This window comes from Hevea brasiliensis, chromosome 6 (assembly GCF_030052815.1).
Source record: "Hevea brasiliensis isolate MT/VB/25A 57/8 chromosome 6, ASM3005281v1, whole genome shotgun sequence".
Lineage (NCBI taxonomy): Eukaryota > Viridiplantae > Streptophyta > Magnoliopsida > Malpighiales > Euphorbiaceae > Hevea > Hevea brasiliensis.
In genome coordinates this window covers 13,403,636-13,415,760 of record NC_079498.1, presented here as the reverse complement: position 1 = coordinate 13,415,760, position 12,125 = coordinate 13,403,636, and the positions used below count along the sequence as shown (strand labels likewise).

General features: G+C 34.7%; 1 protein-coding gene across 1 annotated transcript; it reads left to right on the top strand.

The window, feature by feature from the left end:
* Positions 1-1,006: 1,006 nt before the first annotated feature.
* LOC110664251 (2-isopropylmalate synthase 2, chloroplastic) lies at positions 1,007-11,347 on the top strand. The gene is made up of 12 exons (XM_021823859.2): positions 1,007-1,823; positions 4,088-4,301; positions 4,385-4,465; positions 5,074-5,166; positions 5,291-5,377; positions 6,436-6,536; positions 7,415-7,448; positions 7,536-7,610; positions 8,787-8,870; positions 8,974-9,108; positions 10,765-10,907; positions 11,006-11,347. The coding sequence occupies exons 1-12, from the start codon at positions 1,111-1,113 to the stop codon at positions 11,139-11,141; spliced, it is 1,896 nt and encodes a 631-aa protein (XP_021679551.1). The 5' UTR covers positions 1,007-1,110; the 3' UTR covers positions 11,142-11,347.
* Positions 11,348-12,125: the final 778 nt, after the last annotated feature.

The window sequence follows — 12,125 nt, the reverse complement described above, 5'->3', positions numbered from 1 at the left end:
ATGCTGCTGCTTCCTAGTTTCCTGGTCCTTGTTCTTTTAAACCACATCCTGTTGGTTTTTCTTCTTTTGTTATTTGGTGGTTTGAGCTGATTCTGGAGGAGTTTAGAGGTTTTTTTCCTGAGGATTTATTAGTTGCAACTGCTGTTACTTGTTGGCAGATATGGAATGAAAGAAACAAGGCTATTTTGAGCATAGTAGCCCCAATCCTATGGATACAATTCGTCGGATAACCAAGATGATTGAGGATTTTTCTTTCATTAAGGAAGGGTCAAGTGGTATTAATGTTAGAAGTCAACAAATGCCTAATCTGCAGAGATGAAGTTTCCCTCCTAGGGGCTATATTAAATTTAATTGTGATGCTGCTTGGAAACAGAATCTCTCTTGTGCTACGATTGCTGTTGTTGGTAGAAATGCTGAAGGCAATATAGTAGATGGTGTTGCTAAGGAGGTTTCTTGCTCCTCTCCTCTGCAGGGTGAGGCTTTAGCTATTCTAGAAGCAATAGTATTAGCTAAAAGAATGTGAGTTGGATCAGTGGTTTTGGAGTCAGATTCTGCAATTCTTATTTCAACTCTTACAAAGTCAATGTCCCTCATTCCATAGGAAATATTAATAAGATATCTCTAACACCTCATGTGAAACACACCTAAAAAACTGAGTTGAAAGGAAAATGTTCAATCATGAATCAATAACTCATTGACGACACTCACTGGGCCAGCTAAAAATGTCACTTGGGAAAATATTATTATAAGATGAACACCATTCAAAATTGAAATGATAAAGTTCCCGCCGATGAGTGTCTCCTACGGAGTAAAATTCCCATCACCATCAAGAAAAGGATAACATGTTCAAATATTGTGAATATATATATATATATATTTGTTTAATTTCCCTAAAAAATAAAAACAAGAAAACTAACAGTTTGTCAAATGAAAAAAAGGGTAAAATCACAAAATCAGAATCGGACACTTCGATACATCTCTTTCAACTGGTCAGAAAGTAAACAATTCTTAGATTTATATTAATAAATATATGCCAGTTAAGCCAACCCTTTCAATTAAAAAGACTGCTAGGGTTTATCATCTCCATCTTCTTCTTCTTCTTCTTCTCCGATGGCGTCTATCGCCGCGCCACCCAATTTCTGTCTCTCTCAGATCACTTGCAAAACTCGACCTCTCTCTCCCTCTCTTCTCCTCTTCAACTCTAGAACTTCCCATTCCTCTCCAAATCCTTGCTTTTCCTCCTACTCTTCCAATCCCCTCATTAAGACCATCATTTCCTGCTCCCAATCTTCCTCTGCAGCCCCATCTCCTGCCGCCCCTCCTCGCCGCCGCCGCCCTCAGTACATTCCCAACCACATCCCCGACCCTTCCTATGTCCGTATCTTCGACACCACTCTCCGCGACGGCGAGCAGTCCCCTGGCGCCACCCTCACCTCCAAGGAAAAGCTCGACGTTGCTCGCCAGTTGTCGAAGCTCGGCGTTGACATAATTGAGGCTGGATTCCCTGCTGCTTCCAAGGATGATTTTGAGGCCGTGAAAACAATTGCTAAGCAAGTGGGAAATGCCGTCGATGAGGATGGTTATGTGCCGGTTATTTGTGGATTATCGAGGTGTAATGAGAAGGACATTAGGACTGCGTGGGAGGCTGTGAAGTATGCCAAGAGGCCGAGGATTCACACGTTTATTGCGACAAGTGAGATCCATATGCAGTATAAGTTGAGGAAGAGTAAAGAGGAGGTGTTGGAGATTGCCAGGAGTATGGTTAAGTTCGCCAGGAGTTTGGGGTGTGATGATGTAGAGTTTAGCCCAGAGGATGCTGGCAGGTTTGAACTTTGAATTTGGAATATTGAATATCTTTTTTCTCGCTGAACCTTTTTTTTTTTAATTTTCTTTTTCCTTATTGAAAATGAAATTGGAATAAGAATCCCGGAATCATCCAATTCTTTTTATTACTTTCTTGTCTTGACTTTTAAGAAATTAGGTTCAGTCTCCGATTGATTCTCCTAAACGTTGAAAACTAAATTGGAATAGTAATTTTGAAAAGCGTTTTGATTGATTTCTTTCAATTTTCAGGTAGATTCCTTTCAATTTTCGGGTAGATTCAAATGGAACCCAAAAATTAGACAGGGCTGTTAATTTATGATTCATTTGGTTTCTGAAATTATTATTATTATTATTATTATTATTATTATTTTCCCCAAGGTGGTTGGGGTTTATTTTAATCTCCTCAGGATATATTTCCCTTTTTCTGGGTTGGCAAGTAAATGAGGCGTGAACAACTTGAGAGAGAGAACTGATGCATTCTTATCTATAATGGAGACAATTACTGAAATAGAGAGTTATACATGATTATTTATTTTGCTGGTTTTGGGGTAATATGACTATTATATTGCACCTTGGTGGGTTCCGTAGTGAGTGATGTGGTGCTCAAACATCAAATTGCTGTTCCTTAGTTTTTAAATTTGAGAAATTGTGTAGTTTTGTAATGTGGTAACGCCTCATAATTCTCCATTTTCCTTTCTGGAATTCTGGAAGAAATACAACAACAACAACTAAGCCTTAAATTGAGGTCGGCTATATCTATTATTCTTTGCCATTCAGCTCTATTTGAGATCAATATTTCAAAAATCGTTAATTTTTTTTATACTACTTCATTCTATGTTATTTTAGGTCTCCATCTTTTCCTCTCCACTCCTTTCATTCCGAGCATTTGATTCTATATGTTGAATATGGCCAAACCATCTTAATCAACACTCTCGTTTAATTCTCTCATTTTACTCTGCCTATGTGAGCTTAGCAGAGGACCCAAGCTTGAGGAAAGAAGTAACTTTGTGGTAGGCTGGCAGCCAATGTAAAACTTAGTCAATTCTCATGTCAAATTGTCAATGTCATGAGTATGGATTCTTTTGAATTTAGGAAGCAATAGATTCTCAAAATTATTTTTAATCACCAGTGCCTATAGCCAATCAAAGTAGAGCTGAAATTGAGGTGACTCATGCATTAATCCAATGAAGCAACCTTACATGTTTCTAATTCGCAATTTCTTGTGCTTTGACAATTCTTTTTGTAGGAGGTAAAACATCATCTTCTAAAGATTTTATAGACTTGTCTATAATAATTACAATGAAGTCCTTTTGCCGTTGTTTTTTGCCTAACTAAAAGATTTGGAGACAAACCATGGAAAATTGTGGGTTGCACGTGCTTGCTGAGGCATCCAAACCAAATAGGATGTAGGGCTCAATTCAAGTGGTAAATGAAGAGATGAAGTTGCAATTGGTATTAGTCATCAGTTCAATCCACCATTAGCTCTTATTAATTCAAAAGTGTCTGCTAACTTATTGATGTGTAACCACAATATTTGCAATTGCCAAAAATGGCTAGAGCCTTAAAAAAAATTATTTTCCAGCTTTTTTGCACTTTAATAATGTTCTGGGGTTATTTCATTGCTTTTTGAGCAATCATTTAATCCTTGATGTGTCTTTGCTGTGATGCCAGTACTTTTGACGCTACTTTCATTTTACTTGGAAGTCTGGAATGTGTTCTTCAACATCATTGCTTTAGGGCGGTCAGTCACATGGAAATACTTGTCTGCATATCCTTGCAGAATGATAGTGATTTTTAATATTCTTTTTAACTACTTTGGATCTTGGAGCTGGGAAAAGTAGTTGTTAACAAAGATCATCCATATTTTCATGATTAATCCAAGCATGAGGGAAGAGATGGTGTAAGGAAAAAGCTCTATGCTGCTGAAATTTGTACTTTCAATTGATTCAATTACTTTCAGGAAGCTGGCATTGACTTTGTTGTTATATGCTAGTTCTCCTTTTTATGAATTGTCATGAATGATTGTCAAAGACCAGTGTTTATTTCCTATTGGTTGTTTCTTAATTCAACATCTTAAAAACTTCATTTTGGATGCTTGTACCCTTTTAATAATAATTAATGAACTAATGAAGTAATGGTTTATATTATATTGTTATATTATTGAATGTTATGTTCAATAACTGTAAAGTCTTTCCCTAAGTGTCACAAACTTCATTTTGCTTTCTCATGACTGATGGTCCTTGCTTTCTGGATCCCTTGCCAGATCTGACAGAGAGTTCTTGTATCAGATCTTGGGTGAAGTTATCAAGGCTGGTGCAACAACTCTGAACATACCTGATACTGTTGGGATAACATTGCCTAGTGAATTTGGACGGTTAATAGCTGACATAAAAGCCAATACCCCTGGAATAGAAAATGTCATTATTTCAACACACTGCCAAAATGATCTAGGACTTTCTACAGCTAATACTTTAGCAGTATGTCATTGTTCTTTCTATTCTATTAAATGGTTGTTGGATTGGAACCTAAATGCTCACATCCTTGCTTTTGTTAAATTCAGGGAGCACATGCAGGTGCCAGACAACTTGAAGTAACAGTCAATGGCATTGGTGAAAGAGCTGGAAATGCTTCATTGGAGGAGGTGCGTTTCTATTTTGTGCATGGATATGAGTGCTTCCATCAATGGCCTTTTTATCTTCTATTTTGATGAAAATAATGCTTTGTTTGAAATGCTTCACAAGGCAGTTACCACTTAACAAATTTCTGTCCTAGCAAATTTCAAACCTTTTGTGGAGGAGTTATTAGTAGTCGAACCCAACTAGTTTGAGATTAAGGCTTAGTTGTTGTTGTTGTTTGTTGTTGAATAGATTGGAAGTCACAATTTTGTAAACTTATTTGTCAAAACCATTAGAAAGATATGATTCTTCTTATCGCCTAAAAGAATCACTATTGATTAATTATTTCACTGTAAATGTTACCCTTTCCAACCATGCCTGCCAAAGACTATTCTTGGAGGTAGTCTAAATATCCCGAATGAACTTCTTGAGTAAAGTTGGTTTTAATTGCATTTCTGCAGCACCATCAAATTTCTATAAGCTATGTTACTCAGACTTCACTTCTTTGAGAGTTGTTGAAGCATTTTTTGTCGCTGTTCTTCATACTATATCCTTGCTTATTTAATTGTTTCATTTTCTGTTGTTTTTGTTTTTTTTTATTTGTTATGTTTGTTTATTAATTGCAAACATGTAGGTTGTTATGGCCATAAAATGTCGTGGAGAGCATGTTTTAGGAGGTCTTTATACTGGAATCAATCCCAAACACATTACTATGGCAAGCAAGATGGTATCATTCTGAGCACTTTTTTGCATGTTTAGGATAATTCCCCCCCCACCCCGCCCCCCCCCCCCCCCCCCCCTCTACCAATTTTTGTTTGTATCATGCTTCTTACTTGCTGTTGATTTGTTAGGTAGAAGAATACACTGGTTTGCAGTTGCAGCCACACAAGGCTATCGTTGGAGCTAATGCTTTTGCTCATGAAAGTGGCATACATCAGGTTGGTATTATTAAACTGCAAACACCAGGTATTTATTGTGTTTACCAGCTTACCTCTATGATTATACAATTGATTTGCATTAAACCTCTGTTGGAAAACAATCCATATGCATCTAGGTTTTCACTTGTGAAGCATGTTTGGTATCACAGTTAGATTTGTTGGCCACATGCATTTTATTAAATCCTATGATCAGCTTGTTCTTTTGCTAAGGAATTACCTTATGTCCAGATATAGCAGTTGAACTTTTCCATGGGATTGGAAATAATTGGAACTTTGACATAGTGATCATTGCTTGAGCTTATGGAATGATCGGGAGGGATTCCTATTATAACAAAGTATTTTAGTTGGTTTAGATTTCAAACTCTGCAGAGTACTGGAGAGGTTGAAAAATCATGCTTTTGTATTGATAGCATGGAAATTTGCCATAACATGGGGCTTAAGATTTTAACCTTCATTGTTGTTTTTCTTGTATTATTCATTATTTGAAGGCACTTACTTAGAGGTTGACAAATCATGCTTTTGTATTTACAGCATGGAAATTTGCCTTAACATGGGGCTTAAGAATTTAACCTTCATTGTTGTTTTTCTTTTATTGTTCATTTTATGAATACGCTTGCTTCATTAGCTTTTGAAGTTTGTATACATGTATTCTTTGGGTTTGTTTGGTATTGAGGTTGAAACATGCTTTTTCAAAGAGCACATTTTAGATGATGTTATAAAAAGCAATTCCAAATAGTTGTTTAGCTAGTTTAGAATTTCTATTACTGAAACATGTTAAGTTTTCCATAAAAAAATTTGATGAGCTTTTATCAACATATTAAAGAGTGTTTTTTTTTTTCAACAAAAATGCTGAATCGACCCTTCACAATATCTAGTTTTCTAGCGATATATTATTTGGATTTACATAGTGCTTGCATTGGACATCTTGGCCCATTTTTTGGTGTTACATGGGGGTTACCTCATGAATTTTGGGGAAACATCTCCTAATTGATAATGGTATTAAGTCATTCCTTTTTAAATATAGATTTAATAAGATATATTTCTTTTTTATTTTCTAGGATGGAATGCTAAAACATAAAGGTACATATGAGATTATATCTCCTGAAGATATTGGGCTTGAACGTTCCAATGATGCAGGGATTGTCCTTGGAAAACTCAGGTATTAGTCTTTTTTGTTGTTATGATCAATTTATTGTCTTGTTATGTTAATTTCTTATGCATTTCTTGTAGTGACAAAATTTGGATTGAATTGATAGCAAATAAACATTTATTACTCTGATTGCTTATAGATCAAGTTATCAGAATGGACTGAAGTTGAACTTTATGAGGGATGCTGGTAGATATTTAGCAAGATTGAAATCTCATTTTGGATTAGCTAACTATGAAGTATGGTCTACTGATAATATTGAAAAGGGGAAAGAAGAACTGTAGTTCCTTGGCTGTGTGGATTGTACAATGTACCTTCCTAAGCTAGTACATCACTTATAGAATTTTGTATTTGGTTCTCTAAGTGCTTGAACAGTAGCTGCCAGCCTTTTAATATCTGGTCCTAGATTGTCTATAGTATGAATGGTGATCTTGTTAGAGGTAATTGGAGCACCTTTCAGTGCAAGTTCATTTATAGTAGCTTTGATTGATTGAAGGGACTCTTGGACAGGCTAAATTTCTCATGGAATGGTGGCTATAGTTCAATGAGACATGAGTAGAAAATCATGTGAGTTCATTTGGTATTAACTCTTTATCATTTGTTAGGGGAATAGGTTTTCCAAAGCAATTATTTGTGGTGCATCAACAGATTAATGAGCTTCCGAGTTAGCTGATTTGTATGCATATAAATGAGGAATAAATGATATCTACCAGTTCAGAGAAGGAGATACATATCTTTTCTTGGTAGCATGTTGCTGTACTTAATTTTATGTTTAATTATCATAGATGTTATTACTGATATTTAGTGGCATTCCATCAATTTTCTCTAGCATCCACAATCAATTTAATTTTTTTTTTCTTTTTTGCCCCCTATGACTTTTTATGGTAAAGTGGCCGCCATGCTTTGAAAGATCGACTAAAAGAGGTATGAAGATGCAAACATTTGAAAGTTGATTAATTGCCTGCTTCTTTGTTATGTGCTTTATCCATTTCCTATTCTTGCTTCTTTCAGCTTGGTTATGAATTGAATGATGAGCAACTTGGCAATATCTTTTGGAGTTTCAAGGCAGTAGCTGAACAAAAAAAGGTGAAGATGAACTATGGATACCTTTCAACTTATTTTATAGAGTTGTTAAGCTGATCACTTATTTTAGCATGATAACTACATTTCAATTTTTATTACAAAATTTCTTAGCTTTAATTTTGTTTCTATAAGACTAATTTTGCTAGATTTAATAGAATTTTGTTCAAATACTTGATATGTTGAATTGATAACAAAGTAATTTGCTAGATTAGAATTATGTTATTTCTTAGTCAAACCTTTTTTTTCTATACCATACCATTAAGTCCATTGTATATTATGTTTGCTAATACTATGCATTCAAGTAGGTTAAAAGGTGGAAGGTAAATGGAAATAACCTTCTTACCTTATTTAGGATTTTATTGTTGGGCAGATGGAAAGTCATTGAGGTTAAATATTTACATCCATTAATCACTTTAATGGGTGTAATATGAAGTTTGAATGCTTTTGCACCCATTGACTTTCTACTCTTTTAATACTTGCAAAGTAAGTGAGATCAATTAACCTTCCTTTCCATTCCCTTTCATATCATCCCATTCCTTTCCTCAACCTCAATCATTTCCTTTTCCATAACCCCTAAAACTCCCATGCAATGATTAAGGGTATTGCTTGGATATTATATTACTGTAACTTATTTTCCTTTCTATCCTGTATGCATGTATCTAAATTCTCTTTCGATAGTTGTGATTTTCCAGGATTATACAGTTCTTATATAGTGTAGTTCTGTTTTGAGTAAATATATGAAATATATGCATGCGTTGAGCTGAGTTTTATGGTCGACCATGCACATGTGTATGCAGAGTCTGATTTTCACTTTGGAGAGACATCTCAGCTGAACTAAACTATTATAACCAAATGAAAGCTAAAGTATCATGTTTTAATGAAAGCTTAAAGTATTATGTTTAAACTCTGTTTCAAATCTAGTTTGGGCAATTTAATTGGATTTAAAACTAATATGAGAGCCCAAAAGCTGATACTGAAAAAAAATATAATATATAATGTCTGTAAAATATAAAAAAGAATATTGAAAGCAAAATATAAAAGTATAGTAGTTAAAATTATTGGTTGATTTTGTTCAATTTCTGGTTTTGAAAACGAAGCCTGAGGTCGGGGTCTTCTTCTGGTTGTTTTGTTGAGATGCTTCTGTTCTGTTGAGACTCTGTTAAATTGTTCATGTTCTAGAGAGTCACTGATGCGGACCTGATAGCATTGGTGTCAGATGAAGTTTTTCAGCCTGAAATTGTGTGGAAGCTTAGTGATCTGCAGGTAAGTTTGAATTTTTTGTTCTCGATCTGTATTGTTCATGATTCTGTTTCATTTTAATGCTCAATTACTGTCAATTTTCAACTGAAATGAACTTCGTACGTAGGTTACTTGTGGAACACTTGGTCTCTCTACTGCAACTGTTAAACTCATTGATGCTAATGGCAAAGAGCACATTGCATGCTCCATTGGATCTGGGCCAGTAGATGCAGGATACAAGGCTGTCGATCTCATTGTGAAGGTTCAATTCAAATTTATTTGATGGAATTTTCCGTTTCACAATACATTAGAAATATTGTCCAAAAACTTTCATGAGCAATTACCTAGGTTACAGTTACTGGTCAGATAATGTTGCCTGCAAGTCCTCATTCAGAGCAAGGCTAATTGAACTTTCAGGGTTAGGATTAAGGTTTATGGTTTATCTATTTTGTGAAGTAAAAGCTTAGGTGCAGGATGATATCTGGGAAATTTCATTTCCATTATAAGAATCTTGCCACAATTTAGTACAATGGAAACTAAGGTAGGTGTTGTATTCGAGTTTGTCTCTGTGTGTGTGTGTGTAATGAATCTATGGATATGTTTGGTAGAAAAGGTTTAGTAGTTCATCAGGAGGATTAAAGTGAAGAATGCATCCACGCAAGTTGATATGAATCCAGAAAATAAGCCCAGTGGACCATGGCCCTTAGGGTATATACAAGCAGAATGGCAAGGAAGCAACAAGAAGAGTATAGAAGGAGCTAGCATAGAAGGTTCAGGAATGACAGCTGGGCTAGGGGTAACTGAATTTGAATAGTTGGTATGGGGAGAGAAAATTATGAATAGAGGGTAGTAGAATAAGGAAATTATCAGGGAATAATAATGTAATTCGAGCAGTTGCTTTGGTTTGGTTATTGCTTATAACAGAGAGAGAATTGTGATTCCTTGATCAATGAAATCTTCATACAACTTTCTCCACATTCTTTGTTAGTTTCTTTTTCTCGAGTTCTTTACTCTTATCACAAGTCCTGCTAGATTGATATTGAGGTTGAGTAGGGTTAATCTATGGACCGTGGATAGTAGGGTTCCTAGACTCTGGAGATATTTCTGGTCTGAGTGGTATGGACAAAACTATATCGGAAGAGAAGATTTGAGGGTTGCACAAGGTCTGAATAATTGGGATTCTCTGAAGATTTAGTTGACTGGGTCCAGGATTTTGATTCTGCTGAAAACAAACTGGATCTAGTACTGCTTATGAGAGAGAGAGAGAGAGAGAGAGAGAGAGAGAGAGGTCTGAAGAATCCGACTTGACATTGATTAATATAGAATGTTCATGGGCCCAACCCAAATAGGGCCCTCAACCTATTTTAAAAAATTAGGTATAGATTTGAGTGATCTTTCAGCTTGCTTTTCATCACAGGTTTGTGGTGTTAGGAAATTTCTGTTGAATTCTTTGGGGTTTGATAGTAATGCAAGGAAAAATCAGCTCAAACTTAGCTCACGTGCCTTGGCAGGAATTTCCATCATGACAGTTAATAAGCTGGCTGTTAGTTATTATAGTTAGGAGAAGTTAACAGATTGTATTAAATTAGCAAGTGATTTTAAGGAGCTGTGCTGGTGTAAGCAATAATCAATTGCAGCTCAATAATAGGGTCCAATAAGTTGAGAATAACATCATTTGCTTACTTCCTCTGTCTTCTTTTTTCTCTCTATTCTCTGAACTTATCTTTTCCTCTTATTTCCTGAGTTACCTAAAAGATACAGGATTTATTTTATAATTTGCTTTAATTTATATGCTTGATTTTGTTACTGGTGGTGATTTGTTGCATTCCACAGCATTTCCTCCTTCAAACATTTGTTCTACCTTCTGTTTATGGTGCTATTGTTATTTAGTTTTGTGTCTGCTTCAATGTGCTTGCAGGAACCAGTTGAACTTCTTGAATACTCCATGAATGCTGCTACAGAAGGCATAGATGCGATAGCCACTACCCGTGTTGTAATTCGTGGAGAGAACCTTCACACCACTAATGCTATAACAGGCGAACCACTTCTACGTTCATTTAGGTATAGTACCTACTTTATTTTGCTTCAAGTTAGCATATCTACTTTTAATTTCTCTTTCAGAGATTTTTTTTTAATTTTTTATTTTTTATGGATGCTAGTGGATCCGGGGTCGGAATGGATATTGTTGTTTCCAGTGTGAAGGCCTACATTGGTGCATTGAATAAGATGTTAGCTTTTAAGCAGCAGTTGCCAACGACAAGGGTTTCTACGGATAGGACCCCTGTATCTGCATGAAATTTTGGAACACCCAGCGTAGTGCATGTCAATTTGCCTTAATGATTTTTAGACATAGAGAGTAGAGGTGCTATTATGTAAAAGGGCTGGAAAAGACAATTTGTCTACAATACTTACATTTTAATCCTGTTTTGGCTGTAGTTTTTGAAGAACTTATTTTGGTTTGAGAATGCGTGGATTGAATGAAAGCTTGAGTTTTGCGTCAATACTCTATTCTTGTGTTGGAATTCTTACCAAATTTCAGCTGTAAGGTGGCATATGGGTAGGAATGTCAATAGATAAGGTGCTTGAATTTGAATTGTTTATGTTATGTTTGGTTACCAAAATTTAGAGTTAGAGATGTGAACCTAATTTGAGTATAGATTATTGATATATGGGAGATTTCAAATATCGTTGATTTACTTGTTAAGAACTTTTTAGAATGGATTTGAATCAACACTATTTTATAAATTATTTCAAATTTACTTGTTTATCATACTTAAATGTTTATATATATTCATGATTCTAATAAATTAAACAAAACATATATTTTTATTAAATTCAAATCTTATGTTTCAAGTATCTTCATCCAAACATGGAGTTAAATTTTCTCAAGTTGGATTAGAATTTATTTTTGCTGCACGTATTTATACTAGACTTTATTATTATTATTATTATTTGAATTTGTTTTATATGTTTAATTGATATTTTATATAAAAACAAGTTTTGTTAGTCATTTATATTTTTAAATTTAATAATTTTATAAAAATATTTAAATTCTATTACTAAATGTTATATTTTAAATTTATAAATAAAATTAGAAATATGTTTTTTTATATTTAATTAATAATTTTTATAAATTAGTTCGAGTTGTAACACTTAGGTGTGAAAATAAGATTCGTTGGCGGGCTTATACAAGAAAAAAGGTGAGGGGAAGGGGGGTTAAATAAATTGAATCTCACACCGAAAATGAAGGAAAATGGTTTAAAAGTACTTATATGGGAA